The 17,980-nt window shown below is 42.9% G+C and overlaps 1 protein-coding gene across 1 annotated transcript in view; it reads right to left on the reverse strand.

The window, feature by feature from the left end:
* The window catches only part of LOC122564274 (testis expressed protein 56-like), a 116,351-nt gene extending 98,699 nt beyond the window's left edge, over positions 1-17,652 (reverse strand). Inside the window, exon 1 of the mRNA XM_043718949.2 lies at positions 17,444-17,652. Within this exon, the coding sequence (XP_043574884.1) occupies positions 17,444-17,606 (163 nt within the window). The 5' untranslated portion in view covers positions 17,607-17,652. The remainder of the gene's footprint in view (positions 1-17,443) is intronic.
* Positions 17,653-17,980: the final 328 nt, after the last annotated feature.

Raw genomic sequence — 17,980 nt, forward strand, 5'->3', positions numbered from 1 at the left:
CTCTGAGTAAAGAAACTACCCCGAATATCTGTCCTACATCTATCACCCCTCAATTTAAAGGTATGTTCCCTCATGTTAGCCTTCACCATCCAAAGAAAAAGGCTCTCACTGTCCACCTATCTAATCTTGATTATCTTATACGTCTCTATTAAGTCACCTCTCAAACCTCTTCTCTCCAATGAAAACAGCCTTCCCTCAGCCTTTCCTCGTAAGACCTTCCTTCCATACCAAGCAACATCCTAGTAAATCTCCTCTGAATCCTTTCCAAAGCTTCCACATACTTTCTATATTGTGGTGGCCAGAACTGCACCCAGCACTCCAGGTGTGGCCTTACCAGTGTCTTGTACAGCTGAAGCATGACCCCGTGGCTCTGAAACTCAATCCCCTTACCAATAAACGCCAACACAATAATATGCCTTCTTATCAACCCTATCAACTTGGGTGTCAATTTGCAGGGATTTATGCACGTGGACACCGAGATCTCTCTGTTGATCTGCACTGCCAAGAATTTTACCATTAGCCCAGTACTCTGCATTCCTGTTACTTCTTCTGAAGTGAACTACCTCACGCTTTTCCGCATCTCCTATACAATATCACCCTGATGAATCAAGCAGCAAAATGTAAAGGCTTAAACTTCCCACTGGATTTACTCTGGCTCACAGAGTGGAATGAGCCAGGTAATCTTTCAGGGCTCCCTCTGACAGGTCCCTGCACACCCCAAACCACATGAACATATTGATCCAACAGATACAGCACTGTACAGTATTCCATTTCACAGCATCTCACCGTGTTAGAGACAAACTAAATTTATTGCAAGAAAATAAACTGAGGAGGTTCAAAGTTCCCAACTTTGCAGAACTTATTCAGGCACAAATCATTGATAGATGAAAGATCTTTATTGTTCACACATCTTTCAGGTTGAAAATATTGGCTTTCTGGCTTGAAGCAAGAAAAACAAATTTTGCTTCAAAATATTAAGAGTTGAATTAAATTTAACTTTGGTGCAAAAAGATCAGGTGTCTATGTAAAATTCCTGTGACTCATTTATCTATTTATTTCAGAAGTTAGTGACAGTGATAGAATTTATTAACAATGGAAATAATGTAGGAGTTAACAAAGGCTCTTCCATTGGAATTTTAAGATAAATCCTCTGATTATATAGTATTGATGCAAACTATTTATTCTGAAATTATAGATTCTTTTCCAAGTGAAGAAAAAAAATCTGGAACCTTGTACATTGAATACTCAGGAAAAGAAACAATGGTAATGAAAGCACAAACATTTTAGAAATATTTTACACTTAAGTTAGCATTGTTTTCCCCACCCAGATGAGGAACTTGTTGTAACAGGTTCCATTTGCACTGATTTTTTACTTGTAAAGAATGTTCCCAGGTGACAATGCTTTGTATACTTTGTATTCACACAAATGATGATTGAATCTGATTTTTAGTCTCCACCATGTATACTTTCACATTTATGCCTAACACTGTGACATCCTCGTTCACCACAGTTCACCATCTTACATTACGGTGTTTGGCTAAAACACCTAGAATGTTTGGGTAGATGTCTTGCCACAAATCCTTTTTACTGGTATCAGTCTAAGCTACTGATCCCAAATGGGGAAGGATGCCTATATGGTGTCTTAGATAGAAGACTGGCCATAATAAACAGTAAAGGTTTATTACTATTTAATAGCTAGTAATGTTACATCTGAGATATATGATGGTCCCTTGTGAGACATCAGATTCAATTTAAGAATAGGTCTACATTACCACTACAGAAACATTCTAGTAATACATGTGCTTACAAAGAATGGTTAGCTTCTCCCAGGAACATATATTGATGGAAGGAGCTGATTGCATCATGTTAGTTAACCCTAACAGGTACTAACTGCCTTATACAACAATGACTATTCCTACAAGTGGCACTAACAATTTCTAAAGCAATCACAAAAGCTGCACTTATAACAGGATAAGCGCAACTATTTCAGGTAGCATCCATTCAGCCTTCTTACACGACATTCCAGATAACATGCCTGGACAAACAGATTTGGCAGTGTAACATTCACCAGGCAGGGTGAGGTTAAAGCCGCCCAGAGAGTTTCAAATACCTCATCAATATAAAGCAAAAGTGAGAATGCTGAGAGATGTGGCTGTGATTTAGGTACTTTAGCATTAGCTTATGAAAGTGGCTGCCCCTGCCTTGATCCCATGTTTAGAGGATTGCAGTGATGTAAATGACTGGAAAGTGGAGTTCAGTACAGGTTACACTGCTATAATGCGCATTTCGTCAACGCAAATTCACTGTAATGTGATTGAAAAATTGGGGACACTGTTCCTAATACGCGAACTTTTAAAAGGAAATTAGTATCTGATCCAAGGAAGAAGCATACAGATTGGCCAGGAAAAATAATAGGTCTGAGGACTGGGAGCAGGTTAGAATTCAGCAAAGAAGGACCAAGGAATTGATTAAGAAGGGGAAAATACAGTACAAAAGTAAGCTTGCTGGGAACGTAAAGACTGACACTAAGAGTTTCTATAGATATGTGAAGAGAAAGAGATGAGTGAAGACAAATGTAGGTCTCCTACAAACAGAAACTGGGGAATGTATAATAGGGCTGAAAATGTGTTGCTGGAAAAGCGCAGCAGGTCAGGCAGCATCCAAGGAGCAGGAGAATCAATGTTTCGGGCATGAGCCCTTCTTCAGGAATGACAAAGAAATGGCTGAGCAGCTGAATACAATCCTTGGTACTGTCCTCACAAAAAAGGACACAAATCAGATACCAGAAATGTTGGAGAATGCAAGATTTAGTGAGATCCATATTAGTAGAGAAATGGTGCTGGGAAAATTGAGCAGATTGAAGATGGATAAATCCCCAGGTGTTGATAATCTATATCCCAGAGTACTTAAGTAAGTGGCTCTAAAAATAGTGGATGCATTGGTGGTCATCTTCTAGCATTCTGTCGACTCTGGAAAAGTTGGAGGGTAGCTAATGTTATTCTAATATTCAAAAAGGGAGGGAGAGAGAAAGCAGCAAATTATACAGCAGTAAGCTGAACATTGGTAGTGGGAAAAATTCTCGAATCCATTATCAAGGACTTTATCGTGAACCATTTAGAAAACAGTGGCAGAATCAGACAGATCCAGCATGGATTTATGAAGGGGAAATCATGCTTGACAAATCTCTTGGAATTCTATGAAGATAGAATTCCATCTCCACTAGTAGAGTTGGCAATGGGGAGCCAGTCGATGTGGTATATTTGAACTTTCAGAAAGCATTTGATCAAGTCCCACATAAGAGATTATTGTGCAAGATTAAAGCGGATGGGATTGGGAGAAGTGTATTGAGAGGGAGAGAAAACTGGTTGGCAAGAGGAAACAAAGAGTAGGAATTAATGGTGCTTTCAAATTGACAGGCAGTAACTAGTGTGGTACAGCAGGGATCTGTGCTAAGATATTAATATATATTCACAATATATATTAATGATTTGGATGAGAGAACAAAATGTAATATCTCAAAGTTTGCAGATGATACCAAGTTGGGTGGCAGGGTGGACTGTGATGAGGATGCAGAGATCCTTCAGCATGATTTGGACAGGTTGGGTGAGTGGGCAAATTAATGGCAGATTTGGATAAATGCAAGAAAGCAGATTACTACCTGAATGGGTGTAAAATGGGAGAGGGGAGTGTGCAGTGGGGCCTCGATGTCCTTGTGCACCAGTCGCTGAAGGTAAGCATGCAGGTGCAGCAAGTGATAAAGATGTTGGCCTTCATTGTGACAGGGTTCAAGTACAGGAGCAGGGATGTGTTGTTACAGTTATACAAGGCGTTGGCGAGGCCATACCTTGAACAGTGTTTTCTGAGGAAGGGTGCTCTTGAGGGAGTGAAGTGAAGGTTTACCCAGCTGATTCCAGGGATGGCAGGACTGATGTATGAAGAGAGATTGACTAGGTTAGGATTGTTTTCATTGGTTTCAGACGAGGCAGGCCAGGGGAGGGGGGGGGATCTCACAGAGACCTGTAAAATTCTAACAGGACTAGACAGGATAGATGCAGGGAGGATGTTCCCAATGGTGGGTGCGTCCAGAACCAGGGAGCACAGTCTGAGGATTCAGAGTGGACGACTTAGAATGAAGATGAGGGGACTATTGTTCACCCAAAGAGTGGTGAGCCTGTGGAAGTAGTTGATGCAAAAACATTGAATGTATTCAAGAGGTGGCTAGATATAGCACTTTGGGTGAATGGAATCAAAGGTTATGGAGAGAAAGCAGGATCAGGCTATTGAATTAGTTGATCAGCCAGATCGTGATGAATGGCAGAGCAGGCTCAAAGGGCTGAATAGCCTCTTCCTGCTCCTATCTTCTATGTTTCTATGTGTTTTGGCTGTAACATGATTACATTGCCAACACTTTAAGCGCTGTTTCTAAAGCGCAAATTTTATATATCGCCGGGTTGCAAGGGAACACAACCATTGCATTATAGAAGAATTGACTGTACAGGTGGTTGATTTTCTTCCTTTCAGCTGAGCTTCAGTCTCACTACATACACTGCTCCTTCATCAAAGGACCTGATCAGGTGTACCCTAGAGCGCTGTGGGGAATCAAAGAAGTGATTGCTGGGCCTCTTACTGAGATATCTGTATCATCGATAGTCACAGGTGAAGTGCCAGAAGGCTAGAGGTTGGCTAATGTGGTGTCGCTGTTTAAGAAAGGTGGTAAGGACAAGCCAGGGAACCACAGACTAGCGAGCCTGAAGTCGGTGGTGGGCAAGTTGTTGGAATCCTGAGGGACAGGATGTACATGTGTTTAGAAAGGCAAGGACTGTGCGTGGGAAATCATGTCTCACAAACTTAAGTTTTTTTGAAGAAGTAACAAAGAGGATTGATGAGGGCAGAGCAGTAGATGTGATCTATACGGACTTTAATAAGGCATTCGACAAGGAGACTCGTTAGCAAGATTAGATCTCATGGAATACAGGGAGAACTAGTCATTTGGATACAGAACTGGCTCAAAGGTAGAAGACAGAGTGTTGTTTATCAGACTTGTGGCCTGTGACCAGTGGAATGTCACAAGGATTGGTGCTGGGTCCACTACTTTTCATTATTTACATAAATGATTCGGATGTGAGCATAAGAGGTATAGTTACTAAGTTTGCAGTTGACACCAAAATTGGAGGTGTAGTGAACAGCGAAGGTTACCTCAGATTACAACGGGATCTTGAGCAGATGGGCCAATGGGCTGAGGAGTGGCAGATGGAGTTTAATTTAGATAAATGCAAGATGCTGCATTTTGGGAAAGCAAATCTTAGCAGGACTTATACACTTAATGATAAGGTCCTAGGGAGTATTGCTGAACAAAGATACCTTGGAGTGCAGGTTCATAGCTCCTTGAAAGTAGAGTCGCAGGTAGATAGGATCATGAAGAAGGCATTTGGTATGCTTTCCTTTATTGGTCAGAGTATTAAATACAGGAGTTGGGAGGTCATGTTGCAACTGTACAGGACATTGGTTAGGCCACTGTTGGAGTATTGTGTGCAATTCTGGTCTCCTTCCTATCGGAAAGATGTTGTGAAACTTGAAAGGGTTCAGAAAAGATTTACAAGGATGTTGCCAGGGTTGGAGGATTTGAGCTATAAGGCGACGTTGAATAGGCTCAGGCTGCTTCACCTTGAGAATCGGAGGCTGAGGGGTGACCCTATAGAGGTTTATAACATTCTAAGGGGCATGGATAGGATAAATAGGCAAAGTCTTTTCCCTGGGGTAAGTGAGTCCAGAACTAGAGGGCATAGGTTTAGGGTGAGAGGGGAAAGATATAAAAGGGACCTAAGGCGCAATGCCCTCATGCAGAGGGTGATGCGTGTATGGAATGAGCTGCCAGAGGAAGTGATGGAAGCTAGTACAATTACAGCATAAAAAGGTATCTGGATAATTGTATGAATAGGAAGGGGTTGGAGGGATATGGGCCAGGTGATGGCAGGTGGGACTAGATTGGGTTGGGCTGGTCGGCAAGGACGAATTAGACCGAAGGATCTGTTTCTGTGCTGTACATCTCTATGACTCTAAGAGGTTGTAAATTTGCTTCTTGGGTAGTTTGTTTAGTGAGGCATTGATCTCCCATATCCCCTACACCACTGAGCCTCCTAGTCCTGATATTCTAAGACAGTGCCACAAATGGCTATGGGTCATGTTGTGTGGTTAAAAATAGTTCTGCTGCAGGCACTCCTGTTACTGTTTAAACAATACTGAAACAAACTTCCTGTCCTTTAGTTGCAAAATGATCTTTAAATATCCATCACTTTTTATTCACATTCAGCCCTTCACAATTCGTCAGCAGCTTCTCCTGTTTGACATCCAACTAGTCCTGGCCACTAGTGCTTCTCCAGTACTTCTTCCTCTAGCTTCTTTGCATATTTTACTTCACCTTACATCCAACCCTTTATCAATCTGAGTGACTCATTCTGTGCTGGTGACTGTAAATGAGAGCATGAATGTCAGTGTGAGAAACTTTCTTCACTTGGTCTCTGATGCTAAAGGTCTCTGGGTTGCAATCATTTCTCTCTCTCTCTTAGCATTCTTCCTTTTGCTTCCAGCTTCTGTGAAGAGCAACGACAGAGAAAATGTGTTGAGGTTACTTCTTCTTATTGTCTCTTCATGCAAGTGTGTTCCAGATGTATGATTCAGAAAGATGAATTTAGAAAAAAACTTCGCATGGAGTTGTGGCACAAAAAAAACCTGTAGGTCTAAACCCTCCAACATCTCTGTTTTCTACCATCTCAGCTGAAATCCCATTTCCGCTTGCTAGGTTAATCGATGAATGTTCTGTTTCATACAGCTTGCCACCTCAATAATGTATATTCTATTCTTAGGTAAGACCTTCATGTTTATCACTTTCAGGCACAAACCGTCCTAATGAACAATTTTTGCAGAACTTGTACAACTCCTCTTTTGGAACTTGCATTGATAAATACAGTTCTTCTATAGGGACAAGTCTTTTCAATGAGGCAATTTATTTCTTTGTGTTGATCACTTTCAAGCCATATTTCAATTCATAATCTGTAAAAATTTAAAGTATAGATTACTTTTAGCTGATTGCTTTTGTATTTAGCTTTGCTGACCTAGTGAGGTCACTAATGTTTTCCATCACTTGTATTGAGTGTTGGGTGTGGCTTTTGGCCTTTACTTCCACACAGCTCTCATCACTGCTTTAGAACACCTACTATTCAATTTCTTGCTCATCTAATTATTTAGAGGAATGTTTACTTTAGTTACTGAAAGATCTTGTTTTACTTGTTTTACCTTTTTACCTTCCTGCCTCAGTCAATTCTGTTTTATGAACAGTCCAATTTTAATCCTGTAGCTCCATGTACTGTACAAACACTCCTCCTCCCACCCAGCACAATCCTCCCAGGTACGTGCCAGTGAGACCTATATTTTGTCACCTCAAAAACACTCAAATACTGGGCACCATATTGAAACTAGTCAGCAGAGACAAGAACACAAATCATTCAAGAGGCATGACTAATGCAGCGAAGCCAGACCCAGAGCTAAAGCAAACAAGACTTCGGGTTGCTCTAACAGAAATATCAAGGATACGTGAAAGTCATAATTCTGTCAAGGCAGAAGCCTTTGGTCAGATCATATCTAGAATACAGGGCCCAACTGAAGCTCCCTCTTGTGGGGACTAATGCTAGTGGCATTCTAACCAATTCAGAGGTGTGTGTAAACAATTGATTCTTAGTTTAAAGAAAAGGCGTTACTTCAGCAGACTTAAAGAGCTGGGTCTATTTACATGAGACCTTCGTTGAGCTGAATGAAAGTGAAATGACACATTTGCTGAATATCTGAAAAAAACAGAGAAAACTACAAATACTTGGCAGATCAGGCAGCATCAGTGGAGAGGGAAATGGAGTTAACGTTACAGCTCCTGAAAGGGAGCTGGGACAAATATTGGCAGCATAGACAGGCAGGAGGCTGGAAGAACACAGTAGGCCAGGCAGCATCACGAGGTGGAGAAGTCGACGTTTCAAGTGTAACCCTTCTTCAGGCAGCAGTCACTTAACAGTTGACAACAATATATTCAATGTGGTGCCTGGACTAATTCTGAACAGCTGAAGGAGTTGGCGAGGTCTTTTCTGGATTATTTTTCCCAGTTTGGCCTTCAACGTATTTTTTTCTGTTGTCTGTCTACCCCTGGAGTTAACATGATTAAGATTTTTATGAAGATCTGGAGCTCGGGTTGTGGTTGGAGTTGTTGGTCGTTTTGCCAAGCTGGTTGATGTTTTTGCAAACGCGTCACCCCCCCAACTGGGTGATATCTTCAGTGCTGTGTAGCCTCTGGATGAAGAGCTGTAGTTGTGATCTGCCCAGAATTTATACGGTTCAGTCTGTCACAGCGGATGGTTCTATTTCCGGTTTTGTACTCTAGTGGTCTGTAGATGTGGTCTATTTCAGTGTGTTTGTTTATGGAACCAGTGGCTGACTGCCAGGCCTCCAGGAATTCCCAAGCTTGTCACACAGGATTGTGTGTTTACATGGGGCGTGGAGTTGAGGGGCAAAGTAGGAAGGATCTAGACAAGAAAGTTGAGTGGCAGTTTCTTTTCTGCATATCTTTCCGATATGTTGATACGCAAGCCCACTCTGTAACCAATGACAGACAATATTGAGCAGTTGATCAACAAAATCCAGCTCACCCCAGTACTGCACTTAGATGGGAACTGGAAATTTGCAGCTGTTATTTTCAATTAAAATTAATGCCAAGAATCTTCTTTGAGGGAGTGCTAGAGTGCTAGAGTCAGCTTGTTATTACCTGGTCAGAGTTCCACAGTGGCCATTGCTGCATCAGGGCTTGTGGCTACAAAATCTCAGCTCCTGCTCCCACAGTGGTCCTGACCCCCACTTTGGAGAGCCCTGCTTTAAACATCAGAGACTGAAGACCCAGTCCATTCCATCTCTTCTCATAGAACAATCCTTCTATCCTAGGAATGAGTTTAGTGAAGCTTTGTTTACACTTGCCTTCAGGTGATTGGTAGAAGGAGTAAAGGATCATATAAAAACTTTTTGCCCAGAGGGTGGAAGGTGTCTGGAATTTTCTGCCCTGGTTTGGTGGTCGAGGTGGAAACCCTTGACTCATTTAAAAGGAATCTGGATCCACACCGAAAGCACCGTAACCTTCAAAGTCCAAGTGTTGGAAAGGGGAGGTGGCTAGTTTATGCAGCCAGCATAGGCACAAGGAGGGATTATATCAAAGAATTTATAAATTTGTTTAGCAATTGTTCTAGTGCCACCTTGGACTGAGTAGATTCATTTGTCCAGATGGGATAAATGGTAATGGAACATGACAGTTATGATTCAGAATGAAACATAAGACAAACAAAGAGGTACTTGAAATTGCAACAGCAAGAGGAACTCTAGAAAGTGACATCCAGGAGGGAGAATGTTAGCCATTTGATCAGAGTTATGGTGAACGCCTCTAGAGGGTAAAGAGTCTTCCTGTCCAACATATCTATGTCTCTAGAACTTCAGGTATTTCAGAGCTTGCCAAAACGTCTGATACAGATGTCAATGTGCAAAGCTCCCTGCAAGCAACATGATACCCTTTGATATCATTTTAATAAGGTTAATCCAAACATCACCATAGTGCAATTATATAATGCTAGTTCAATGTTTGCAAGTCAAAGCCATAGAAGACCTGCTGGCACACTTGAAATTTCAATCTTTCTCTTCCACTGCATCCTGTTTGGCCTGCAATGAAAACACAATATCAAATGGCAGACTGTTCCCAGAGGACTGTGCAATTGGGAAGCATGCTTAATCCTTCAATCTGCCAGCTGCAGATCCACCGTCCATGACAGCATCGGTAAGAATGACCACCAGACAATCCCTGTGGAGACCAAGTCCCGCCTTCCTATTGAAAATAACCTCCATCGTGTTGTGTGGCACTATCACTGTGTTAAATGGGACAGACTTCAAATGGTCAGCAACTCAAGACTGGGCATCCATGAGGTGCTGTGGGCCATCAGCAGCAGCAGAATTGTACTCCAGAATAATCTGTAACGTCACGGATTGGCATATCTCCCAGTCAACCATTATCATTAAGCCAGGGGATCAACCCTGATTCAATGGACAGTAAAGGAGGGTATGCCAGGAGCAGCACCAGGCATACCTAAAGATGAGATGTCAACCTGGTGAAGCTACCAAACAGGACTACTTGATGTCAAACAGCACAATCAACAAGTGATTGACAGAGCTAAGTGATCCCACAACCAATAGTTCAGGTCTAAGCTCTGCAGTTCTGCCACATCCAGTCACGAATGGTGGTGGACAATTAAATAACTCACTGGAGGAGGAGGCTCCACAAATACCCCCATCGTCAATGATGGAAGGGCCCAGCACATCAGTCCAAAAGATAAGGCTGAAGCTTTCACAGCAATCTTCAGCCATCTTTGCCTCCTCCAGTGGTGCCCTACATTACAGATATCAGTCTTCAGCCAACTCCATTCACTCCATGTAACATCAAGCAATGGTTGGAGACAATGAATACTGCAAAGGTTACAGGCCCTGACAACATTCTGGCAATAGTACTGAAGACTTGTGCTGCACAACTTGCTGTTCCCCTAGTCAAGCTGTTCGAGTATAGTTACAGCACTGGCATCTCCCCGACAATGTGCAAACTTGCACAGCTATATCCTGTACATAAAAAGGACAAATCCAACCCGGCCAATTACTGCTCCATCAGTCTACTCTCGATATCAGTAAAGTGATAGAAGGTGTCATCAACAGTGCTGTCAAGCAACACCTGCTCAGTGATGCCCAGTTTGGGTTCCACTCAGCTCCTGACCTCATTATAGCCTTGGTTCAAACACGGATGAAAGAACTGAATTGCAGAGGTGAGGTAAGAGTAATAGCCCTTGACATCAAGGCTGCGCTCGATCGAGTGTGGCATCCAAGAGCCCTAGCAAGACTGGAATCAATGGGAAACTAGGGGCAAACTCTCCAGTGGTTAGAGTCATACCAGACACATGGGAACATGATTGTGGTTGTTGGACGTCAGTCATCTCAGCTCTAGGACATCTCTGCAGGAGTTCCTCAGGGAAGTGTCCGAGGCTCAGGAATCTTCAGATGCTTCATCAATGACCTTCCTCCATGATAAAGTCAGAAGTGAGGATGATCGCCGATGACTGTACAATGTTCAACATCATTTGCGACTCCTCAGATACTGAAGCAGACAATGTCCAAATGCAATATGATCTGGACAATATCCAGACTTGGGCTGACAAGTGGCAAGTAACATTCGCGCCACACAAATGCCAGGCTATGGCCATACCAATAAGAGACAATCTAACCGCTGCCCCTTGACATTTAATGGTGTTACCACTACTGAATTCCCCAATATCAACATCCTGGGGTTAACATTGACCAGAAGCTCAACTGAACTCATCACATAAACACAACGGCTACAAGAGCAAGTCAGAGTCTAGGAATACTGCAGTGAGTAACATACGTCCTGTCTCCCCAAACCCTGTGCATCATCTACAAGGCACACGTCAGGAGTATGACAGATAACTCCCACTTGCCTGGATGGGTGCAGCTCCATCAACATTTCCGGAGCTTGACACCATCCAGGACAAAGCAGCCCAATTGATTACACTACATCCACAAGCATCCACTCCCTCCACCATTAGTGTTCAGTAGGAGCAGTGTGTACTATCTACAAGATGCATTACAGAAATTTGCAAAGATCCTCAGACAGCACCTTCTAATCCATGACCACTCTCACCTAGAAGGACAAGGGCAGCAGATATATGGGAACACCACCACTTTCAAGTTCGCCTCCAAGACACTTACCATCCTGACTTGGAAATGTATCACCATTCCTTCACTGTCACTGGGTCAAAATCCTGGAATTCTCTCCCTAACGGCATTGTGAGTCACCCACAGCAGATGCTTCAAGAAGACAGCTCACCACCACCTTCTCAAGGGCAACTAGGGACAGGCAATAAATGCTGGGCCCAGCCAGCAATGCCCACATTCCACAAATGAATTTTTTTTTTAAAAAGTAGTACAAGCATACCTGATGAACAAACTGCTCCTGGTGTAAGTATATTCCTCCTTAAGGTGTAAGCAGACCAAAACTGTACACAGTGTTGTAGGGTGGTCAGAGCAATGCTTTGCAACGTGGGAGGTGCTGTATTTCAGGTACGATAATAGATCAAGGTGCTCTCTGGTGGATGTAAATGTTTGTGTGATACTTTTCAAAAAGCAGGTGATTTGCCTTGGTGTCCTGACAAACAGGTGGGACAAATGTACACCCACACAGGAGACTGCAGGATCCTCCATCCCTGTGAATTAAGGGTCAGGAAATTGGACTAACTTCAATTCAAACCTGTGCTCTTTTCTGCTTGAATTTCTCAAACTTTCAGTACTCAATACTCCATATCCACCTAGAAAACCAAGTCAATATCCTGTGTCCCTAATGAACGAACATTCAGACTCATGTAGCAAGGAAACTTTCAGGCACTACTGAACTGTTATAGAATCATAGAATCCCCACAGTGTGGGAGCAGGCCATGCAGCCCATTGAGTCCATACTGAGCCTCTGAAGAGCATCCCATCCAGACCCATCCCTCCCACTCTACCCTTGTAACCCTGTACTTCCCATGGCTAATCCACCTACCCTATATATCTCTGGATACTATGGGCAATTTAGCATGGCCAATTCACCGAACCTTCACATCTTTAGACTTCTTGGAAACCTCTTCCACTAAATTTCCAAACATTTGAACACTGACTGGGCCAAGTGACTAATTCAAACTGATTTGCATAATTGGCCAAAAACAGGACTGAAATTATTTCCCCTCCCCAATGGAGTAACCTTGGTAGACATGCTATAGCAGTCACCACACCTGCTCAATGTTAAAAAAGTCATTAATGAAAACAGAAAGTGCTGAGCAAACGCAGCAGATCTGGCATCATCTGTAGACAGAGAAACAGTTAACTTTTCAACTCGGATTCGAGAGTTAACTCTGCTTTTCTGTCCACAAATGTTGCCAGACCTGCTGACATTATCCAGCACTTTCTGTTTTTATTTCAGTTCTCTAGCATCTAGTATTTAATTTTTGTTCAATAAACCAGTTACAGGTGCTCCCTGTGTTCACCATACTTTCGGGAGATGTTCCATTCTGATAGAAAGTCACAGACCCGAAACATTAACTGTTTCTCTCTCCACTGATGCTGCCAGAACAGCTAATTTTCTTTTTGTATTTACTTCAGACCTCCAGAATTCTCCAGCATTTTGCTTGTGCATTGAGACGGTCATACGTTCCTGGCAGCCCACAAACAGTGCACCTGTGCCCTCCTTGATCAGTTTGCAGCCATTGAGGAATGTTAAGTCATACCACCTGCTGGATGTTGAATGGAGCCCAGTGTACAGATGCATAGGGCCACCCTGGTGTTGACTGCCACAAATGGATGATTCGGTGCTGAACGTCAATCCTTGGTTTGGCAGGTGGCATGACTCAAATGCCCAGTCCTGGAGTCAACCGAACACGCTGCCTTCTCTGTAAAGCTGAGGTGGCCTGTGCCTTTGCTGCACAGCTTCCATCTGCTTTCCCTCCTGCACCATCTTCTATCAGCCTTTGCAGCTCTCTCCTATTAGCTCCTGCTGTTACGTCTCCCCATTATGTCACAGCACCAAAGACAAAACAGAACACCAGCATGACAATGTTGGGACAATTGAGAGACAACATGCTTGTGCAACATCACTCTCCGAGTTCATAAGGACATCACAGCAGCCAAAAATTAAAAATACTGTATGGAAGCAATAATTCCTTTAAATAGAACTTAAGCAGCATGCTTCCCACTGTTAAGAGAATGATCTCTTAGGCAAGATTAAGATTTAATTAAGTTGAGTGCTTCCACAGCATGAAGTTTTGTGAATGGACTCTTATTTAAATACAACATTCTGATTTTTATATTTTAGTAATTTATGTTCCCAATACGGGCAACTGCCAGGGTTGCCTAAGTGTGGTTTCAAGACTAAATTACTCCGGGACACAAACAGGCACAGTCTCATTGTTCCACTCATTTTACATTTGAGAAACCGAATGTATGATGATACAAACAGGCAACAAAAATGGGCCACATGGCCCTTTGAGCCTGCTCCGCCATTCAATAAAGATCACGGCTGATCTGACTTTAACCTCAACTCCACATTCCTGCACGTCTCCGATAATTTTTCATCCCATTGGTAATCAAGAATCTATTTACTTCTGCCATAAAAATATTTAAAGATTCCACATCCACTGCCTTTTGGAGAAGGGTACTCCAAAGATTGATAACTCTCTGAGCGAAAATGTGTTTTGTCATCTCTGTTTTAAAATGGGCAATCCCTTATTTTTTCTAAACTTTGACCCCCCAGTTCTAGATTTTCCCACTTGAGGAAACATCGTTTTGACACCCACCCAGTTCAGTCCCCTCAGGATCTTATGTGGTTCAACTGGATCATGTCTGGCCTCATAAGGCAATCTGCTCATTCCAGGTATTAGTCTAAGAAACCTTCTCTGAACTGCTTCCAACACATTAACATCTATAAGTCCATTGACCAAGACACAGTACTCCAGATATGGTTTCAGCAATACCCTGTATAAATTGGTGAAATGATGTGGAATTTAGACTCTAGATTGTCAGTCTTTCCTTGCTTGCGCATGGGGAAGAGATCCAATGACTTTCTACACTGGCAAAAAGAATGCTTTTAACAAAATTGTAAAACACTGTAAGAGTCAGAACCTGAAACAAGAACCAAAGATGCTGGAGATACTCATTTTGTTCAGATAAAAAGGGACACTGACCTGAAACATTAATTCTGTTCCTCTCACAGATGCTGCCAGGCGTGTTCGATATTTGTAACAAGCCATGGTACATCAGTATAAATACATCAGTATTTGTGTGGTACGCAATGTAATGGATGCATTCAGTTCAAAGAATCATAGAATCACTACAGTGTGGAAGCAGATCATTTGGCCCATCGAGTCCATACTGAACCTCTAACCAGCATCCCACCCAGACCCAGACCCCTACCCTATCGCTGTAACCCCACATTTCCAATGGCTCACCCACTGAGCCTCTACATCCCTGGACTCTATGGGGCAATTTAGCATGGCCAATCCACTTATCTTTGGACTGTGGGAGGAAAACCATACAGATACAAAGAGAATGTGCAAACTCCACACAGTCACCACCAGTAGGTGGAATCAAACCCAGAACGCAGCAGTGCTAACCACTGAACTACCATGCTACCCCAGTTAACACCACTAACTACTGGCAAAACAGGAACAGTCTAATAATATCATCTGTAACTTGATACAAAACTGTTCTCATGGATATTAAGTTGAATAAAATATTCAGTTTCAATTTGTAAAGTCAACAATTTTCATTATTTTTTGGGATAGGCTCAATGTTGTTTGTGGTAAAATACCCAGTTTCAGTGCTGTACCATGACAATCATTGAAGAGTACTATGTTCCTGGTGGTGGTATTCTTTAAAACCAATTTTTGGGATGTGGGCTTTACAGACAAATCTGGAATATCTACCTATATCTAGTTATCCTGAGGAGATGGTGGTGACTTCTAAAGTAAGGCAACCAAATGGTTGGCTAGACCATTAATAAGGATCAACTGACATTGAACTGGAGACATACGTAGGCTGCAATGAGTAAGAATGGCAAATTTCCTTCCCTAGTTTATTGTTCCTGCATAAAAGAATCCTGCTACAAGTATACAAGGCCTATCTCCTTTTCCACCTATCCACTCCACCCTCTCCTCCCTGACCTACCACCTTCATCCCCTCCCCCACTCACCTATTGTACTCTATGCTACTTTCTCCCCACCCCCACCCTCCTCTAGCTTATCTCTCCACGCTTCAGGCTCTCTGCCTTTATTCCTGATGAAGGGCTTTTGCCCAAAACATCGATTTCGCTGCTCCTTGGATGCTGCCTGAACTGCTGTGCTCTTCTAGCACCACCAATCCAGAATATGGTAACACCACACCTGGAGTGGATTTTTTCCTGGGATCTATCACAGAATCCCTAAAGAGTGCAAAGAGGCCATTTAGCCCATCACATCCCACATAGACCCAGTCCCCTGCAACCCCTCATTTAGCATGGCCAATCCACATAACTTGCATATCTTTATACCATTGGAGGAAACTGGAGCACCCAGATACAGGGAGAACATGCAAACTCCATTCAGACAGTCAACCAAGGGTGGAATTGAGCCTGGGAACCTGGTGCTGTGAGGCAGTAGTGCTAACCACTGAACCACCATGCCACCCTAAACTGAATTAATTCCCGAGCCCAATTCTTTGATGTGCAGAAAGAAGTCTCATTGAAACAATTTAAAATTCTTGGAGGGATTTATTAAATAAATTTGGAGAGATAGTTTCCTTTAGCTGGTGAGACTACAAGTAAGAGCATAGTCCCAAGGATAAAGGATGATTGGAGATTGAGACAAGGATTGTAAATCTTTGGAATTCTCTAGTCCAGAGAGTTCTGAACACCCAACCACTCAGTATGCTCGAGTCTGAGATTGATACATTTTTGGATAGGGCAAATTTCTGTGGAGGTTGAACAGGTTCCAGAGGCCATATGCCTACTTATGGTTCAAAGGACAGTAATGAACCAGAAGACATTGGTTCCCTTGCAATCCAACAGCTTCACGGTCACTCCTATTGAAAGGGTCATGGAGATGTATAGTCAGAAAGAGGTACAGCACAGAAACAGACCCTTAGGTCCAACTCGTCCATGCTGAGCAATTATCCTAACCTAATCTAGTCCCATTTGCCAGCATTTGACTCATATCCCCTTAAACACTTCCTATTCATATACCCATCCAGATGCCTTTTAAATGCTGTAATTGTACCAGTCTACACCACTTCCTCTGGCAGCTCATTCCATACACGCACCATTCTCTGTTTGAAAAAGTTGCTTGTTAGGTCCCTTTTAAATCTTTCCCCTCTCACCTTAAACCTATGCCCTCTAGTTCTGGACTGCACCACCCCACCTTGTCTATTTATCCTATCCATGCCCCTCATGGTTTTATAAACCTCTCTAAGGTCACCCCCTCAACCTCTGTCGCTCCAGGGAAAACAGCCCCAGCCTGTTCAGCCTCTCCCTGTATTATTTTAATTCTATTGGTTACTTTTTTAAAAAAAATGGGCACGAGAGAAACCACACGAATGCAAAACGAGGAAGTAGACCCACATAAACATTGTGTGACTTGCTCGAACTTTTGACCACAGGTGGGGGAGGGGTCAAACTTCCACCAAGTATTCCAGTGGGAAATTCAATCAATCCCTGTCTCCCGCCCAAACCTTGCCAACTTAACAGGTAGAGTTTGGAGTGGACATTTTATTTAACCGCAAACTATAATGCATTAGAATTGTTTTTACTCACTTCTCTCCTGGGTGGTGCTCTGATCTTTGTTGGGAAGTCTGGTGTGGATTCGTGAGAGCCTCAGACATGTGGCAGAAATATTAGGGTCCTGTTTGGGCAATTCATTATTTTTGGGAATGGAAAATAAAGGAGGGAGGTTTAGCCGCGTGTGACGCCTTGGCATTTTTTGGTGTTAAGGAGACATTTGCTTAGTTACTTAAAACTTCCAATGGCACATTTATACGCATCTACATGAGGGCACCCTATCGCCCATAGTCTTATCTGTTCACCGCTACCTACTTTGACAAGAAGTGTGTGTGTGTGTGTGTGTGTTAATGTTTGAAAGATCAAATTACATTAGTCAGACAGCATCCTTTCTCCCGCTTCCTCCTCCACCCTCCCTCCCTCTGTCAATGACTAACCAGGAGGGAGCTGCAATCTTCAGAGAACGCAGCTCCATCACAAAACCCATTTGACGTGACGTTCATCATGAAACTGCCCCCTTCCCCCCACCCCGGCCTCAGATGATGAGACATCTCGAACCACCCGCTCATTCAC

Source organism: Chiloscyllium plagiosum, unplaced genomic scaffold (assembly GCF_037043375.1).
Source record: "Chiloscyllium plagiosum isolate Xiang-an unplaced genomic scaffold, Cpla_swu_hap1 HiC_scaffold_34, whole genome shotgun sequence".
NCBI lineage: Eukaryota > Metazoa > Chordata > Chondrichthyes > Orectolobiformes > Hemiscylliidae > Chiloscyllium > Chiloscyllium plagiosum.